Below are 18,387 nucleotides of genomic sequence, written 5' to 3' on the forward strand. Positions count from 1 at the left end.
TCACCTGACTCTCAACCAATGCCTGTGTTATTTGCTGAAGTATTTTCCCTGGTTAATATTTAGCTATCCTTCTGATTATACATGCTGTTTTAATATATCTATTTTTTACATAGATTAGTTATTTGAGACGACCATGATAAGCAGTTGTCTAGCTGCACTCCCAATAGTTTGGTTTCTGCCACTTCTTCAATTTGTACTCCTCCCATACTTAATTGTATCCCATGCTGTTTTGGCCTTTTCCTAGTTGAACAGACCAACATAACTTTGGTTTTCTTGGTGTTTAAAGCAAGTTTGTTTTGGCAAACCCATTTCCTGATAATCTCCAAATCTCCTTGCAAAGCTTGCTGTACCTGTTGAACCGATTGTCTTGCTGCATAAATTGTAGTATCATCTGCAAATATAATAGCTTGAGTTTCAACCAAGGCATAGGGAAGGTCGTTGGTGTATATTAAGTAGAGAAGTGGCCCAAGGCAGCTGCCCTGCGGTATTCCACAGTTTAACACATGAGGGGAAGAAAATGAACCATTGATATAGGTGGACTGTTTCCTGTCAGTTAGATATGACTGTACCCAATTCAATGCTGCCTCCTTAAAACCATAATGCATTGATTTTGTCAAAATAATTTCATGATCCACTAAATCAAATGCTGCACTGAAATCTAAAAATAGTACACCTACAAACCTGCCATTATCCATAGCATTGAGCCACTGATCAGTCATGTCAACCAATGCAGTGGTAGTGGAATGGTTTTTGCGATAAGCATTCTGATTGGCTGTAATCAGATCATTCTTTCCCATGTACTCCCACATTTGTCTACTCACAATACCCTCCAATATCTTACTGAGTGTAGGGAGTAGACTAATTGGTCGACTATTGGCAGGAGTAATGGGTTCTTTGCAGTCTTTCGGAAAAGGACACAGTTTCGCATGCTTCCATACATTTGCAAACAACCCCTTTTCCAGTGACCAATTAAATATGTATCACAGGGGAACTGCAATCTGGGGAGCAGCACAGCGAAGCAAAAAATTGTCCATAAGACCATAACCTGTAGATTTATCATCAGTGTGTGGAAAATGTTTTAAGACTGAGACTCTCTCCAATACAACCCAACATTGCAGAGATATGTGCATCCTTTCAAGCATGAACAAATAAGGTTTTGTATGTAAAATAAAGAGCAAAATGATTTATTATTATTATTATTATTATTTGTGCCCTGGTCCTATATGAGCTCTTTGTCACTTCCCACGAGCCGGGTTGTGTCAACTCACACTCATTCTTATGTTTAATAAATGTATCATATAGTGTTTGTGTGGCAGGCTTACAATGATGGCAAAAAACAACATTCGAGAGGGCGCTGACCCTGGTGCTAGAGGGGGTACAGCTGACCCTGGTGCTAGAGGGGGTACAGCTGACCCTGGTGTTAGAGGAGGTACAGCTGACCCTGGTGCTAGAGGGGGTACAGCTGACCCTGGTGTTAGAGGGGGTACAGCTGACCCTGGTGTTAGAGGAGGTACAGCTGACCCTGGTGCTAGAGGAGGTACAGCTGACCCTGGTGCTAGAGGAGGTACAGCTGACCCTGGTGTTAGAGGAGGTACAGCTGACCCTGGTGCTAGAGGAGGTACAGCTGACCCTGGTGCTAGAGGAGGTACAGCTGACCCTGGTGCTAGAGGGGGTACAGCTGACCCTGGTGCTAGAGGGGGTACAGCTGACCCTGGTGTTAGAGGAGGTATGCAGCTGGAGGTTGAAAGTTTGAAGAGATAGAGAACTATAAAAAGTTTGGAAACCTCTGGTCTACTCCATTTCAATCTAATCTCAAAATAAGATGGCAAGAATCATCTACAGTAGACACAAGAAACAACAAAGTAGACATAAGGTCGCCAAACACTAAATGCAATTACAAAATAACGTATCCCTACATGTGAGATTTACGTATTGTTTTAAAATATATTACATGTAAAAAAATATATATTCTGGAGTACATTCTGACATTTTTTGATGAATGGGGTTGTGAGATGTATATATTTTATTGAAATATATGACCATATAATTTAAAATTTATGTCACGTTTATATATGGGTTTTAGATATATGTACGGTATGTCCTGTTCTTTGATATATAAGGCCATATATAGCCTGTTCTTTGATATATAAGGCCATACAGTATATGGCCTTATGGTTCTTTGATATACTGTATACGGCCATATATGGCCTGGTTGGTACTCGTTGGTACTGTTTGGTACTGGTTGGTACTGGTTGGTACTGGTTGGTTCTGGTTGGTACTGGTTGGTATTGGTTGGTACTGGTTGTTACTGGTTGATAATGGTTGGTAATGGTTGGTACTGGTTGGTACTGGTTGATAATGGTTGATAATGGTTGATAATGGTTGGTACTGGTTGATAATGGTTGATAATGGTTGGTACTGGTTGGTACTGGTTGATAATGGTTGGTACTGGTTGGTTCTGGTTGATACTGGTTGATACTGGTTGGTACTGGTTCCCCCAATGCTCTGCCATGACACTGGAATGATTCTTCAACGTTCCTGCTCTCTTTCTGAATCACTCCTCTTTCTGCTATATCCCAAATGGTGCCCTATTCCCTATATAGTGCACTACTTGTTACCAGAGCTCAGGTCTAAAGTAGTGCACTATATTGGGAATAGGGTCTAAAGTAGTGCACTATATTGGGAGTAAGGTGCCATTTGGGACGCATTTTCGGTTTAATTTCCGAATGAGTCCCAGGGCACTGGTGTCAGTGCTGAGGTGTGTGTGTGTGTGTGTTTCTGTGTCAGTGTGTGGGTTTGCAGTGTAAGTGTCAGTGCTGTGGAGTGTGTGTGTGTGTGTGTGTGTGTGTGTGTGTGTGTGTGTGTGTGTGTGTGTGTGTGTGTGTGTGTGTGTGTGTGTTTGATTATCAGTGTGTATTGGCATGTTTTGTTATTTGATTGTTTCATGTCTCATTTGCTATCTTATATCAGAGAGGGACAAGCTCATCAAAGGTTTTTCTTGATCTTTTTAATAAGATATCAAAATCAAATTCATAGAATTAATCATCAACTCCACTCAAGAAAATCACAACAACAATATTACGTTCAAAATTCATAACTATTACATTCAACATTTACACGAGTAAATAAGGTTGTAAGGATAAAAAAACTACTATTCATCAGAAATCCAGGAGTCCAGGAAAGCGAATCATCACAACCACTGGTGAAAGTGTCTGTAAGTGAGCGTCATGGTGCCTCTGAGCAGTGAGCACACGCATGCTCATCTGCAACACGCAGTGGAGAGACTGAGACTGACTGGCAATGTTTTCACTCTCTCTCTCTGGGGGCAGAGAGGGGTTACCTCTGACGCGGATGAGTCATTAACAGCTAGCTCTTCCCCTTTTCCTAAACCAACTCAGGATATTTTTTCCCCTGTGTTGATTGGCTGATGACGAAGAGAGGGGGTCAAATTACCTCCCTGAGTCAATGCTGCAGCCCCAGACAAGAAACAGCTGGATTTATCCTGCTCAATGAGCAAATTGTATGAGTGAGAGAAACTTCCTCTGTCTTAGTTGCTGAAGGCCAAGTCAATCCAGAACTGACTCCACAGTCACACTGAACACTCTACTGTAGCCTCAAGGGCTGATCCATGTTCGGGCCCTCCCCACAGCCTGGCAATGTCCGTGATCCCCTCTCCCTCCTGGGGGAAGCTTGGGGACGGGGAGGTCTCCGGGGTGTGCAGCTGGAGCTCAGGCGGGCCGCAGGATGACTCCTCTGTGTAGATCTGTAGAAAGAGCAGAGCCGAGAGGAGTAGCAGCCAACGGCGTGCGGAGTCAGGCTCTTCCCGGGGCAGGACTCTTCTCACCAGGGGAGGGTAGAGCACCCTGGTTGGCCTGCGTCCTCGGGGCCGGAGAGACGCCGGCCGGTATGTCCCCCCAGCTGCAGCAGAGGCTCCTAAGGGCCCGACGGGAACACTTTGCCAGGAAGTAGCTTGGCTCTCTGAACTGGAGGCACACATTGTGAAGCGAGAGCGGGTCTCTCTTGTAGAGTTGGTCTCTTCTTCTCTTCTGTCGGATTTTGCTCCTCCTGTCCTCTCTCTCTCGCTTGTTTTTTCTCCGGCAATAAAATCAATCAATCTCTCAAGTAAAACTGTGTTTTACCCCGTTTCTCTGAAGTTTGACTAAGTTGATTATATTATTATCTCTATACATTTCAGTTAAACCTCCTTGTATTTCACCTTATGTCTCTGACTCCCTCTTCATCTCTTTCTGCACTTAGTGCCTTTCCTCTTGATAGTCTTCCACAGAATGTATTTAAGTAGTTGAACAATGGGCGTAGCCTGTTCTCCTGCAGCCAGGTAACCCGCCTAAACTATATTTAGACAGGCAAAAACACCCTAACCTGCATTCCAATGGTGAGGTGACTCAGAGGTTGATATAACTTATGTGATAAGAAGCTGTTATAATTAATAAGATGTTTTACGTTTTATAATCAGTCAATCAAATGTATTTATAAAGCCCTTCTTACATCAGCTGATGTCACAAAGTGCTGTACAGAAACTCAGTCTAGGGAAAAAAAACCTAGAAAGGCCAGAACCTAGGAAAGAAACCTAGAGAGGAACCAGGCTCTGAGGGGTGGCTAGTCCTCTTCTGGCTGTGCCGGGTGGAGATTATAACAGAACATGGCCAAGACGTTCAACTGTTCATAGATGACCAGCACGGTCAAATAATAATAATAATAATTATACTTGTATGAAGAAGATTCATACATCGTGATTTCTTCAATCATTCTGATTGACCCCTTTATTAAAGGAACAATGAATTTGGAAAAACAAGTAGAAAATCAAGTAGGACATCAAGTAGGAAAGCATTAGGAAAATAAAGGTCCTGAACTGTAGATGTTTGCTCTTGGAAGGCAGGATGTTTACATGTTGTTAACATTTGTGGTCTGGCCTATTTACACTTGCTTTGTTTTGTTTGTTTTGGGGGGTGCTCTATCCCCGCAGCCACCCTCTTAAGATAACTGATCTATTGCCATACCAACTGAAGTTGCTAGGGAACTACTCTGGGTTCCATTTTTAGGCTCTCAGAACCCCAGCCCTTATAATTTTGTCCATTGAAATGTTCAGGTTTTCCCCATTTCCTCTATTTTACTCTCTGTTTGTACTTCAATCATTACACATGGACTGGAAATGGAAGATACTGTGGTAACATAGTGTGGAGACTTATGGCTGAGTTGCCTCCATTTGACTACAACAATAATTTCTAAAAAAAATGCAAAAAGATTTGCAAAAAAAACATTTGCAACTGAAATATGTACAGTCCCAGTCAAACGTTTGGACACACCCACTCAACGTTTTTTCTTTATTTGTACTATTTTCTACATTGTAGAAAAATTGTGAAGACATTAAAACTATGAAATAACTCAAATGGAATCATGTAGAAACCAAAAAAAGTGTTAAAGAAATTCAAATATATTTTATATTCTTCAAAGAAGCCACCTTTTCCCTTGATGACAGCTTTACACACTCTTGGCATTCTCTCAACCAGCTTCACCTGGAATGCTTTTTCAATAGTCTTGAAGGAGTTCCCACATGTGCTGAGCACTTGTTGGCTGCTTTTCCTTCACTCTGCGGTCCAACTCATCCCAAACAACCTCAATTGTGTTGAGGTCGGGTGATTGTGGAGGCCAGGTCATCAGATGCAGCACTCCATCCTTCTCTTTCTTGGTCAAATAGCCATTACACAGCCTGGAGGTGTGTTTTGTCATTGTCCTGTTGAAAAACAAATGATAGTCCCATTAAGTGCAAACCAGATGGGATGAAGTATTGCTGCAGAATGCTGTGGTTGCCATGCTGGTTAATTTTTTAATAAGTCACAGACAGAGTAACCGGCAAATTACCCCCACACCATCACACTTCCTCTTCCATGCTTCATGGTGGGAACCATGGTGGGAACTCTGCGTCTCAGAAAGGGTCTCCACACTGGAGGCCCGATGTAGGGGGGCGGAGGTAGGTTAAACTCAGGTCTCCACACTGGAGGCCCGAGGTAGGGAGGCGGAGGTAGGTTAAACTCAGGTCTCCCCACTGGAAGCCCGAGGTAGGGGGGCGGAGGTAGGTTAAACTCAGGTCTCCACACTGGAGGCCCGAGGTAGGGGGGCGGAGGTAGGTTAAACTCAGGTCTCCACACTGGAGGCCCGAGGTAGGGGGCGGAGGTAGGTTAAACTCAGGTCTCCACACTGGAGGCCCGATGTAGGGGGGCGGAGGTAGGTTAAACTCAGGTCTCCACACTGGAGGCCCGAGGTAGGGAGGCGGAGGTAGGTTAAACTCAGGTCTCCCCACTGGAAGCCCGAGGTAGGGGGCGGAGGTAGGTTAAACTCAGGTCTCCACACTGGAGGCCCGAGGTAGGGGGCGGAGGTAGGTTAAACTCAGGTCTCCACACTGGAGGCCCGAGGTAGGGGGCGGAGGTAGGTTAAACTCAGGTCTCCACACTGGAGGCCCGAGGTAGGGGGCGGAGGTAGGTTAAACTCAGGTCTCCACACTGGAGGCCCGAGGTAGGGGCGGAGGTAGGTTAAACTCAGGTCTCCACACTGGAGGCCCGAGGTAGGGGGCGGAGGTAGGTTAAACTCAGGTCTCCACACTGGAGGCCCGAGGTAGGGGGGCGGAGGTAGGTTAAACTCAGGTCTCCACACTGGAGGCCCGAGGTAGGGGGGCGGAGGTAGGTTAAACTCAGGTCTCCACACTGGAGGCCCGAGGTAGGGGGGCGGAGGTAGGTTAAACTCAGGTCTCCACACTGGAGGCCCGAGGTAGGGGGGCGGAGGTAGGTTAAACTCAGGTCTCCCCACTGGAAGCCCGAGGTAGGGGGAGCGGGGGAATCTATCAAATAGAGCACCTCTGACTTTGTACAGTACTAATGCAATTAGTAAAATCAGTCACACTACTAAATGCTACCAAATAAACCACAATTCATCCATAATACTGTGAATATATAGTTTCACAGACATATTGTTGCATTTTTTTCTGGTTTGTGTGAACTCGTTAAGAATAATATAAACCAGTCTGCACACCAGCAAGGTTAATTGGTTTAGGCTTGACTCTTGGTTGACAGTGTTGGGGGAAGGGTAATGTATTGATGCTCGAGTGCCAAATCACCACGGATTTGTTTTTTAATTGACTTTGTTACTTCTTTCTGACATATATGAGTCTTATTTTTGTGTGTATTTTGATATTAATATAGTTTTAAATGTTATGATTATTTATTTGTGTTGCTCCAATTGTCTGAATAAAAATGCCAGTTAGTGCAGAATGATGAAGTGCTAAAGGGAGGGTTCGCCCAGGGAGCCATACAAGCTAGAACCTCCACTGAGTGTGATGTTGTGATAATAGTGGTGTACTCTTCACCTTTATCAGCCCGGCTGAGAAAACCACAAAATCAGAAAGATTTAAGGAATGTTTCTTTCCCTGTTTGATACTAAGGTGTTCCCACTGTCTGCTCTGGTTCACTGCACGCAATCAAATCATCAGGCAAGTCAAGTAGCAACGCGAATGACCCTCCCACCCGAGGATCTGTCTCTTACAGCTATCTATTTCTCTTTTTATTTTTTATTTTTTTTATTTCACCTTTATTTAACCAGGTAGGCTAGTTGAGAACAAGTTCTCATTTGCAACTGCGACCTGGCCAAGATAAAGCATAGCAGTGTGAACAGACAACACAGAGTTACACATGGAGTAAACAATTAACAAGTCAATAACACAGTAGAAAAAAAAAATGGGCAGTCTACATACAATGTGTGCAAAAGGCATGAGGAGGTAGGCGAATAATACAATTTTGCAGATTAACACTGGGGTGATAAATGATCAGATGGTCATGTACAGGTAGAGATATTGGTGTGCAAAAGAGCAGAAAAGTAAATAAAAAATAAAAAAAACAGTATAAAAACAGTATGGGGATGAGGTAGGTGAAAATGGGTGGGCTATTTACCAATAGACTATGTACAGCTGCAGCGATCGGTTAGCTGCTCGGATAGCTGATGTTTGAAGTTGGTGAGGGAGATAAAAGTCTCCAACTTCAGCGATTTTTGCAGTTCGTTCCAGTCACAGGCAGCAGAGTACTGGAACGAAAGGCGGCCAAATGAGGTGTTGGCTTTAGGGATGATCAGTGAGATACACCTGCTGGAGCGTGTGCTACGGATGGGTGTTGCCATCGTGACCAGTGAACTGAGATAAGGCGGAGGTCTGAGGGGTGCAAATTCCACTTGTCACGCAAATCTCGCTGGATTTGATTGCATTCATTTTACTCCTGCGACTCTTTCATACTCTTGCTTGTGCCTGTAGTTCCCCCCGTTATTAACATTACCACCAATGTTTGGCCTGTCAAACACAACCAGGTATTGGCTGAAATGGGCTCTGTGAATTATATTGTCTTTCCATTGAATCTATAGGAAAGATTTAACACATTGTCTGGACACTTACATCACAAAACAAAAGAGAAGGTTACCTTTATTTTGATGGGTGTATATATTTTTTTTGTGGAATTGAAAAAAAGTTATAATTTAATAAAGCTGAACAGTTTACAAATGAGACGGTGAAATGAAAGCAATTTCCAAAATCTGAACACTGATTACAGTGATATTATGTCTGATCTGGAAAACAATGTAATGTATGTATAGAGGTGTAATCTAGAGCCCAAGCTGTTGATTTTTATTCCAAGGGTATCCTGCTATTGACACACAGTCATTAATTAGGCAGTCTAGACAGGGCAGGTGAGTGCATGTAGGGTAGACAAAGCAAGTGTTGGGTGGTTGCAGGTCTGTTGCAGGTCTGCACCCCTTTATGCTAATTTATTCATATTTATTCAAATGAGACACATATAATTGTCTTTGTTTTAACACAAAATATTTAAAAAATACCTGCTACAATAAGAATGTATATATTAGTGCTTTATAAGGAAAAAAAAGTGAAATTTGACAATAAATGAAATACTTGAATTCGCACCAAAATTCCTGAACTCAATTTATTATTTGTCCGTGCCACTTAATAAATGTTTTATGTAATTCAGTCAATATTTAATGGATTATAACAATTCTAAATGATTGGAGTATCGTCATTCGTTGTCCAAATAGAATTGTTTTTAAAACCTTTTAACAATTTCGATGACTGTTGCTAAGGTAAGCCATCTCGTCTCGTCTGTCCATACGTCCGTGTCAAGCTAAGGTAAGCCATCTCCACTGTCTGTCTGTCTGTCTGTCTGTCTGTCTGTCTGTCTGTCTGTCTGTCTGTCTGTCTGTCTGGCAAGCGATCCATCTCCTCTGTCTGTCTGTCTGTCTGTCTGTCTGTCAGGCAAGCCGATCTATCTCTACTGTCTGTCTGTCTGTCTGTCTGTCTGTCTGTCTGTTAAACCAATCCACCTCCACTGCCCGTCTGTCTGTCTGTCTGACTGTCTGTATGTCTGTCTGTCTGGCAAGCGATCCATCTCCTCTGTCTGTCTGTCTGTCTGTCTGTCTGTCTGTCTGTCTGTCTGTCTGTCTGTCTGTCTGTCTGTCTGTCTGTCTGGCAAGCGATCCATCTCTGTCTGTCTGTCTGTCTGTCTGCCTGTCTGTCTGTCTGTCAGGCAAGCCGATCTATCTCTACTGTCTGTCTGTCTGTCTGTCTGACTGTCTGTATGTCTGTCTGTCTGGCAAGCGATCTATCTCCTCTGTCTGTCTGTCTGTCTGTCTGTCTGTCTGTCTGTCTGTTAAACCAATCCACCTCCACTGCCCATCTGTCTGTCTTTCTGTTAAGCCCGTCTGTCTGTCTGTCTGTCTGTGGCAAGCGATCCATCTCCTCTGTCTGTCTGTCTGTCTGTCTGTCTGTCTGTCTGTCTGTCTGTCTGTCTGGCAAGCGATCCATCTCCTCTGTCTGTCTGTCTGTCTGTCTGTCTGTCTGTCTGTCTGTCTGTCTGTCTGTCTGTCTGTCTGTCAGGCAAGCCGATCTATCTCTACTGTCTGTCTGTCTGTCTGTCTGTCTGTCTGTCTGTCAAGCGATCTATCTCCTCTGTCTGTCTGTCTGTCTGTCTGTCTGTCTGTCTGTCTGTCTGTCTGTCTGTCAGGCAAGCCGATCTATCTCTACTGTCTGTCTGTCTGTCTGTCTGTCTGTCTGTCTGTCTGTCTGTTAAACCAATCCACCTCCACTGCCCGTCTGTCTGTCTGTCTGACTGTCTGTATGTCTGTCTGTCTGGCAAGCGATCCATCTCCTCTGTCTGTCTGTCTGTCTGTCTGTCTGTCTGTCTGTCTGTCTGTCTGTCTGTCTGTCTGTCTGGCAAGCGATCCATCTCTGTCTGTCTGTCTGTCTGTCTGCCTGTCTGTCTGTCTGTCAGGCAAGCCGATCTATCTCTACTGTCTGTCTGTCTGTCTGTCTGACTGTCTGTATGTCTGTCTGTCTGGCAAGCGATCTATCTCCTCTGTCTGTCTGTCTGTCTGTCTGTCTGTCTGTCTGTCTGTCTGTTAAACCAATCCACCTCCACTGCCCATCTGTCTGTCTTTCTGTTAAGCCCGTCTGTCTGTCTGTCTGTCTGGCAAGCGATCCATCTCCTCTGTCTGTCTGTCTGTCTGTCTGTCTGTGTCTGTCTGTCTGTCTGTCTGTCTGGCAAGCGATCCATCTCCTCTGTCTGTCTGTCTGTCTGTCTGTCTGTCTGTCTGTCTGTCTGTCAGGCAAGCCGATCTATCTCTACTGTCTGTCTGTCTGTCTGTCTGTCTGTCTGTCTGTCTGTCAAGCGATCTATCTCCTCTGTCTGTCTGTCTGTCTGTCTGTCTGTCTGTCTGTCAGGTAGGCAGGCAGGCAGGCAGGCAGGCAGGCAGGCAGGCAGGCAGGCAAGCCGATCTATCTCTACTGTCTGTCTGTCTGTCTGTCTGTCTGTCAAGCGATCCATCTCCTATGTCTGTCTGTCTGTCTGTCTGTCTGTCTGTCTGTCTGTCTGTCTGTCTGTCAAGCGATCCATCTCCTATGTCTGTCTGTCTGTCTGTCTGTCTGTCTGTCTGTCTGTCTGTTAAACCAATCCACCTCCACTGCCCATCTGTCTGTCTTTCTGTTAAGCCCGTCTGTCTGTCTGTCTGTCTGTCTGTCTGTCTGTCTGTCTGTCTGTCTGTCTGTCTGCCTGTCTGTCTGTCTGTCTGTCTGGCTGTCTGTCTGCCCGCCCGCCCGCCCGTCCGTCCGTCCGTCCGTCTGTCCGTCTGTCTGTCTGTCTTTCTGTCTGCCTGCCTGTCTGTCTGTCTGTGTGTGTCCTTGTCACTATATTTTTGAAGAGATGAACACCAGGGGAGCACTTTTGAAGTTCAAGCAGTTCACTTTTGTTTTTGAGACCCAAAAAGTGCTTTATAGATATACATAATCACATTAGTAGGACCCTGTTCTCATAGTTCACTAACTCTAAAAGGAGACACAGTGCAAACCATCAATATTCAACTACAATTGGTAAACCTTTGGTTTATTTTTCAAGAAGAGTGCACACGGAATAGGGCATACAATGTCATATGGTTCGAATGCTTTGAACCCAAGATCGTTCAAGATGGTAGGATTTCATGAGAGCTCAATGGTAGAAAACAATATCTATCTGGGTATTATTGGATATGGTGGATAGAAGGACGTGCCTAGACGCGCATGTGGTTTTGAAAAGTAAAAACAAAAAGATAGTTGCTCCTAGAGTTTTGGAACAATGTCGCGACGCCTGGTCTTAATGAGCACAAACAAGTTCATGGAGTTCAACGTCATTAGGCTCTTCTCTTTGCCTGACTGCCTCAGTCTGGCTCGCTGGCGTTTGTCTCAAGGCCATTTAGTAATCAAAGGAGAGTTTTTTCTTCAGAACAGATGAGACTCTTCTCCACCCTGATGTTTTCATTAAGCTACACAGTAAAAGAGCAGCTGTACCCAGAGCTGGAACATCATGCAGAGGGACCAGAACAACCGCTGAGGTGAACTGGAGACCAGCTTCTACACTAGACTAGCATGCTGAACCTCCAAGGTGACATCCACGGGATGCCAGCTTAAACAAATGGTAGTTATGCCATCCAACCACAAACAGATGCTTGGGTAGAGTGGGCAAACAGAGAAAACCGTGACACTCTTTCACAGAGTAGCAGGTAAGTAAGGAAGGAATGAAGTTGTACAAATGAGATTTAAGTGGTTTTGGCCAACTGTCTATCAGACACCGTGTTTATTGTCACTCTGTGGATGTTCTCACAAAAGGTTGACTCTGGCCACCACTTGTTTGCAGCCATTTTGTGAGTACTGGTGACCCATGGTGGTGAAATAGGACAGTTCCTCCGCCAGCCGCTCGATGTGACCGTGGTCGGGGTAAAACCCCTCTTGCGTCATTTCCTCCAGCAAACACTCCATCACATGGCTTTTTTCAAGAAGCGTCAGGGACACGATATCCAACCCAGCCTCTGCCCACAGAGGGTGATGCTCTGCCAAGGTATGCCGCAGAAGAGCTCTGGCTGGCTTCGCAGTGCAGGAGACATTCTGCAGTATGTGTCTGGTGATCTCCTCCTGCCCCAGACTACTGAGGAGGACATAGATGACGTTCAGACGCTCGTTGGTCTGGTTGGGCTGAAGCAGGCCTTGCAGCAGGTCCAGCAAAGGAGCCGGCATCAACTCCACCTCGTCTAGCACAAAGACAGGGATCTTCTCCTGAGCCTCGGCATGCTCCACTATCTCCTCCACCCAGAGGGACAACTCTCGGGCGCACTGGCCCACATCACCTGCTACGGGGCAGTGGTGTAGGGTGAAGTACTGCACCACCAGGTCTTCTCCCAGCACCGAGCGGAAGTGGCGGACCAGCAGGCGGCCCAGGTGGCTCTTGCCCACGCCGCTGGGGCCGTGCAGGGCCAGGGCCAGGGGCTGGGAGTGAGCGTAGGTGGACAGGTAGCCCTGGAGGTGCTCCATCAGCTCGTCTATCGCCCCTTGCTGGCCAAACACTTCCCTGCGCAGCGTCTTGTCCAGGCCTTCCAGGTCATACGGTGCCACATGGTCATCCAGGTTCTCGATGGCATTGTAAACCTGCGAGAGGACGGGAAAGTAAAGTGTTATTGACTGGACTAACATTCCATTCTGTTTATTCTGTTCAATGCCATTTAGTAGGAGGACAGATGAGCAGTGGAACATGTTTTTCAAATCACATAACTGGAAAAAAACTCAGCTGTATCCTCATCCACAATGAAACTGAAGCATAATTGGCATTTTCAAAAGCCCTTCCGGCTGTTTTGAGTGTAATTCAACACCATTAGTGGTAACAAAAAGAAGAGAGAAAAAAAAAAAGCAATGTATCCTATTGCTATGATGGCAACCGTGGGATATACAGCACTAGGCAAATCATGTGGCTGTGCCTGTACATTAAGCCTAAGGGATAATGATATCTGTAGTTGGGTAACTAGCGACTGAGTTACAGTGGAAAACAGGAGTGGAAAACATAGTAAAGAGACAAGTTTAGAGTTGACCTGAAGGGATACGATGATACCGAAGAGGACAAAGAAAGGTTTGGCCCGGCTCCGGTCCTTGTCACTGGGGACAGCCTTGCAACAGTTGTTAGGGAAGAGCACACGAGACCCTTTCCTCTTCCTCCTCCTGTGGGTGGCCTGCTTGACATCGGAGGTGAAGATCTCTGGGGCGGTGGGTGGGCCGGGGCCCATGGAGGGTCTACCTGGGTCGGTGGGTAAGCTGGGGTCGGGGCCCGTGGAGGATCTACCTGAGGCAAAGAGCCCAGTGGCTGAGTCTAGACGACGTCTCTTCAGAGCCTGGTACTTGGTCCTGATGCGGATCATGGCTTTCAGTTCAGGGGATATCAGCGACGGCCTTGGGTGGATGAGCTTGGCCTTCTGCTCCTCTGTCTTGGCCTCCTCTGAGAAGCTCCCTGAGCTGTCCTCCTTATCTCCCATCTGTCCAACAACAAGACAGAGATGTATAGGACAGAGGGACAACAGTGTGGACACAGCACGATGTGGTATTTATTAAGGATCCCCACAGCACGATGTGGTATTTATTAAGGATCCCCACGACACGATGTGGTATTTATTAAGGATCCCCACAGCACGATGTGGTATTTATTAAGGATCCCCACAGCAAGATGTGGTATTTATTAAGGATCCCCACAGCAAGATGTGGTATTTATTAAGGATCCCCACAGCACGATGTGGTATTTATTAAGGATCCCCACAGCACGATGTGGTATTTATTAAGGATCCCCACAGCACGATGTGGTATTTATTAAGGATCCCCATTAGCCAAGGCAGCAACTACTCTTCCTGGGGGTCCAGTAAGCCGCTATGTTCACACAAAGGACATTCAACGTGTAAGAAGCAAAGTTTATCTGAAGGTGAATATGCTTCACACTCTGTGTTAGTTCATTAGTTCATAGTGTCTGCTCAATGACAGATACACTTTGCACTTGTGGCTATTATCTCTCATTCAGTGCAATATTTTGAACTTAAAATATACACCTATTATTAGTGTATGTTAGATATTAGTTGTGTGTCTATGAATCCCTCTTAACGAAGTGAGGAGGCAGGATTTGCGTGACTCCTGAGGTTTGGATGATTTTGGTTAACAAAAACAGGAGTAATTTAGGTCATTAATCATTAAGATTTGGTTTTAGCACATGAGGGTGTCTGTGTATTTATAGAGGATGTTTTTTGTGTGTCTTCTCAGACTCCTCAAGGTAAAGACAAGTGTTTACAGATTCTTTAAATCTCGCAGACCAACACTTTGACCCCCACAACAAAGTCAAGTTCTTAAATCGGTGAACTACCTGTTACCTGGTGCAGAGAATGTTGACCTCATGACCCCAAAATAACTCCAATACTTTATTGAAAACATTCTCCTTTGCAATCGAAGAGTTTGGTCAGATGAACAAGGAACATGATCCCAGTTGGAAAATGAGACCATAAGCCTTTTGCATAGTGCTATTTATGGAGGAATAACTTTGCATTGGACTGGGTCGCACAAAGAGGAAGTGAAATGTCTGTGAAATGTCCCATGCTTTAATCTGGGTGTAAAGTTTGAAAAATACATGAAGAATAGCATGTGTCGATGGATGGATGGGATAATGTCTGCGTGTTCCCCAGAAAGGAATGCAACCTTGAGGTTTAATGTTTTACACGCGATACAGAACCGTCTAAGTATGTAACTATTAGTCATCAAATGGAGGAAGAGAGACAGGGGGAAAATAGAGCGAGACATGTCGATAAGACAAAAATAGAGCGAGACATGTCAATAAGACAAAAATAGAGCGAGACATGTCAATAAGACAAAAATAGAGCGAGACATGTCGATAAGACAAAAATAGAGCGAGACATGTCGATAAGACAAAAATAGAGCGAGACATGTCGATAAGACAAAAATAGAGCGAGACATGTCGATAAGACAAAAATAGAGCGAGACATGTCGATAAGACAAAAATAGAGCGAGACATGTCGATAAGACAAAAATAGAGCGAGACATGTCAATAAGACAAAAATAGAGCGAGACATGTCGATAAGACAAAAATAGAGCGAGACATGTCGATAAGACAAAAAAAGACATGTCGATAAGACAAAAATAGAGCGAGACATGTCGATAAGACAAAAATAGAGCGAGACATGTCGATAAGACAAAAATAGAGCGAGACATGTCGATAAGACAAAAATAGAGCGAGACATGTCGATAAGACAAAAGAGACATGTCGATAAGACAAAAATAGAGCGAGACATGTCGATAAGACAAAAATAGAGCGAGACATGTCGATAAGACAAAAGACATGTCGATAAGACAAAAATAGAGCGAGACATGTCGATAAGACAAAAATAGAGCGAGACATGTCGATAAGACAAAAGAGACATGTCGATAAGACAAAAATAGAGCGAGACATGTCGATAAGACAAAAATAGAGATATAAATATTTCATTGTTAAATCTTAAGCTTGATGGAAAGAGATGCAGAAAGGGATACTAACATTAAAAAAACAAATTGTAGAAAGAGGGAACGCGATGGAAGGAGTAAAAAAAGAGAGTGAAAGATAGATTACATGTATGAAGAGAGGAGGGAAGGATGAGAAGGGCTGTTGGTGTTCGTCTTACCGTGGTGACCGTGGTGTTCGTCTTACCGTGGTGACCACCGAACAGGGCAAAAGTCTTGACCCGCAGATTGTGAATGAGGAGGGCAAACACAAATGCGCTCGTCCGAAACAGTAACACACGCACAGGCTGCACCTGTGTCCAGTGAGACGTGCTCGTTCCCCCACCCCTGCTCTCACTCCTCCCCCTCTGCTCGTTCTTCCCCTCCTCTCTCATCCAAGCCTCTTCTTTTCCAGTGACCAAACCATTGGTCCCTGACAGTTAAAAAAAAAACCAACATGCACTACTCATTGCCTACATAATAATTTCCAAATGGATCATTATGAAAAGGAAACTGTCTGTCTGTCTGTCTGTCTGTCTGTCTGTCTGTCTGTCTGTCTGTCTGTCTGTCTGTCTGTCTGTCTGTCTGTCTGTCTGTCTGTCTGTCTGTCTGTCTGTCTGTCTGTCTGTCTGTGTGTGTGTGAGAGTCTAAGAGATTGAGTAATGATGTCTGTTTCTTTGTGTGTGTGTGTGTGTGTGTGTCTAAGAGATTGAGTAATGATGTCTGTCTCTCTGTGTGTGTGTGTGTGTGTGTGTGTGTGTGTGTGTGTGTGTGTGTGTGTAAGAGATTGAGTAATGATTGTGTCTCTGTCTTGGGGATGGCTCCCTCCGAACAAAGTCCACCATAGGTCTCTGCTTCCAAGCCACGCCTCACAGTCATGTGATTCACTAAGATCAAATAATGACAGGTACTTTCACTCCCAACTAGTTTACTCCCACACAGGCCAGATTTGTGTGCTATACACAATTAGCACGTAAACTAAGGTTAGATAGGTGTAAACAACCACCATATTGTCTAAACCTATCCCCATCCTTTCTGATGAACTGCTTAGGGGGTATGGGCTAGAGTTTGAGGAGTCTGAGAGGGATGTCCTTGTACTGTGGATTTGTTTGCGTGTGTATTCATGTCTCTCTCTCTCTCTCTGTGTGCGTGTGTGTGTGTCTGTAGGTGTGTGCGTGTGTATTCATGTCTCTCTCTCTCTCTCTGTGTGCGTGTGTGTGTGTCTGTAGGTGTGTGCGTGTGTATTCATGTCTCTCTCTCTCTCTGTGTGCGTGTGTGTGTGTCTGTAGGTGTGTGCGTGTGTATTCATGTCTCTCTCTCTCTCTGTGTGTGTGTCTGTAGGTGTGTGCGTGTGTATTCATGTGTGTGTGTCTGTAGGTGTGTGCGTGTGTATTCATGTCTCTCTCTCTCTCTGTGTGTGTGTCGTAGGTGTGTGCGTGTGTATTCATGTCTCTCTCTCTCTCTGTGTGTGTGTCTGTAGGTGTGTATTCATGTCTCTCTCTCTCTCTAGTGTGTGTGTGTCTGTAGGTGTGTGCGTGTGTATTCATGTCTCTCTCTCTCTCTCTGTGTGTGTGTGTCTGTAGGTGTGTGCGTGTGTATTCATGTCTCTCTCTCTCTCTCTGTGTGCGTGTGTGTGTGTCTGTAGGTGTGTGCGTGTGTATTCATGTCTCTCTCTCTCTCTCTGTGTGTGTGTGTCTGTAGGTGTGTGCGTGTGTATTCATGTCTCTCTCTCTCTCTCTGTGTGCGTGTGTGTGTGTCTGTAGGTGTGTGCGTGTGTATTCATGTCTCTCTCTCTCTCTCTGTGTGCGTGTGTGTGTGTCTGTAGGTGTGTGCGTGTGTATTCATGTCTCTCTCTCTCTCTCTGTGTGCGTGTGTGTGTGTCTGTAGGTGTGTGCGTGTGTATTCATGTCTCTCTCTCTCTCTGTGTGTGTGTCTGTAGGTGTGTGCGTGTGTATTCATGTCTCTCTCTCTCTCTCTGTGTGTGTGTCTGTAGGTGTGTGCGTGTGTATTCATGTCTCTCTCTCTCTCTGTGTGTGTGTGTCTGTAGGTGTGTGCGTGTGTATTCATGTCTCTCTCTCTCTGTGTGTGTGTGTCTGTAGGTGTGTGCGTGTGTATTCATGTCTCTCTCTCTCTGTGTGTGTGTCTGTAGGTGTGTGCGTGTGTATTCATGTCTCTCTCTCTCTCTCTGTGTGCGTGTGTGTGTGTCTGTAGGTGTGTGCGTGTGTATTCATGTCTCTCTCTCTCTCTCTGTGTGCGTGTGTCTGTACGTGTGTGCGTGTGTATTCATGTCTCTCTCTCTCTCTCTGTGTGCGTGTGTCTGTACATGTGTGCGTGTGTATTCATTTTGGGGGGAGCATGAGTATCTGTGGGCTAGGGAATGTTTGATGTTGTGTATGATACAATTCCATGCTATTCCCATCTACAGTTTGTCTTTATCTTGGCCAGGTCGCAGTTGCAAATGAGAACTTGTTCTCAACTAGCCTACCTGGTTAAATAAAGCTGTTCTCAAC

The 18,387-nt window shown here is 45.1% G+C and overlaps 1 protein-coding gene across 1 annotated transcript; it reads right to left on the reverse strand.

Annotated features, from left to right (window-relative positions):
• Positions 1–11,405: 11,405 nt before the first annotated feature.
• On the reverse strand, positions 11,406–16,231 carry tor4ab (torsin family 4, member Ab). The gene is made up of 3 exons (XM_029637094.2): positions 16,060–16,231; positions 13,447–13,884; positions 11,406–13,009 (listed from the first exon to the last, which is right to left on the reverse strand). Exons 2-3 carry the CDS (start codon positions 13,882–13,884, stop codon positions 12,188–12,190), a joined length of 1,260 nt encoding a protein of 419 aa, XP_029492954.1. The 5' UTR covers positions 16,060–16,231; the 3' UTR covers positions 11,406–12,187.
• Between the last annotated feature and the right edge of the window lie 2,156 nt (positions 16,232–18,387).

This window comes from Oncorhynchus nerka, linkage group LG27 (genome assembly GCF_034236695.1).
Source record: "Oncorhynchus nerka isolate Pitt River linkage group LG27, Oner_Uvic_2.0, whole genome shotgun sequence".
In the NCBI taxonomy this organism is placed as follows: domain Eukaryota; kingdom Metazoa; phylum Chordata; class Actinopteri; order Salmoniformes; family Salmonidae; genus Oncorhynchus; species Oncorhynchus nerka.

What these genes read in the sequence shown, in the direction of transcription:
- tor4ab (XM_029637094.2), bottom strand. Translation starts at nt 13,884, where the DNA reads ATGGGAGATAAGGAGGACAGCTCAGGGAGCTTCTCAGAGGAGGCCAAG. An exon ending in GTATCATCGTATCCCTTCAG is followed by an intron (nt 13,010 to 13,446) that starts GTCAACTCTAAA and finishes GTCCTCTCGCAG; the next exon opens with GTTTACAATGCCATCGAGAA.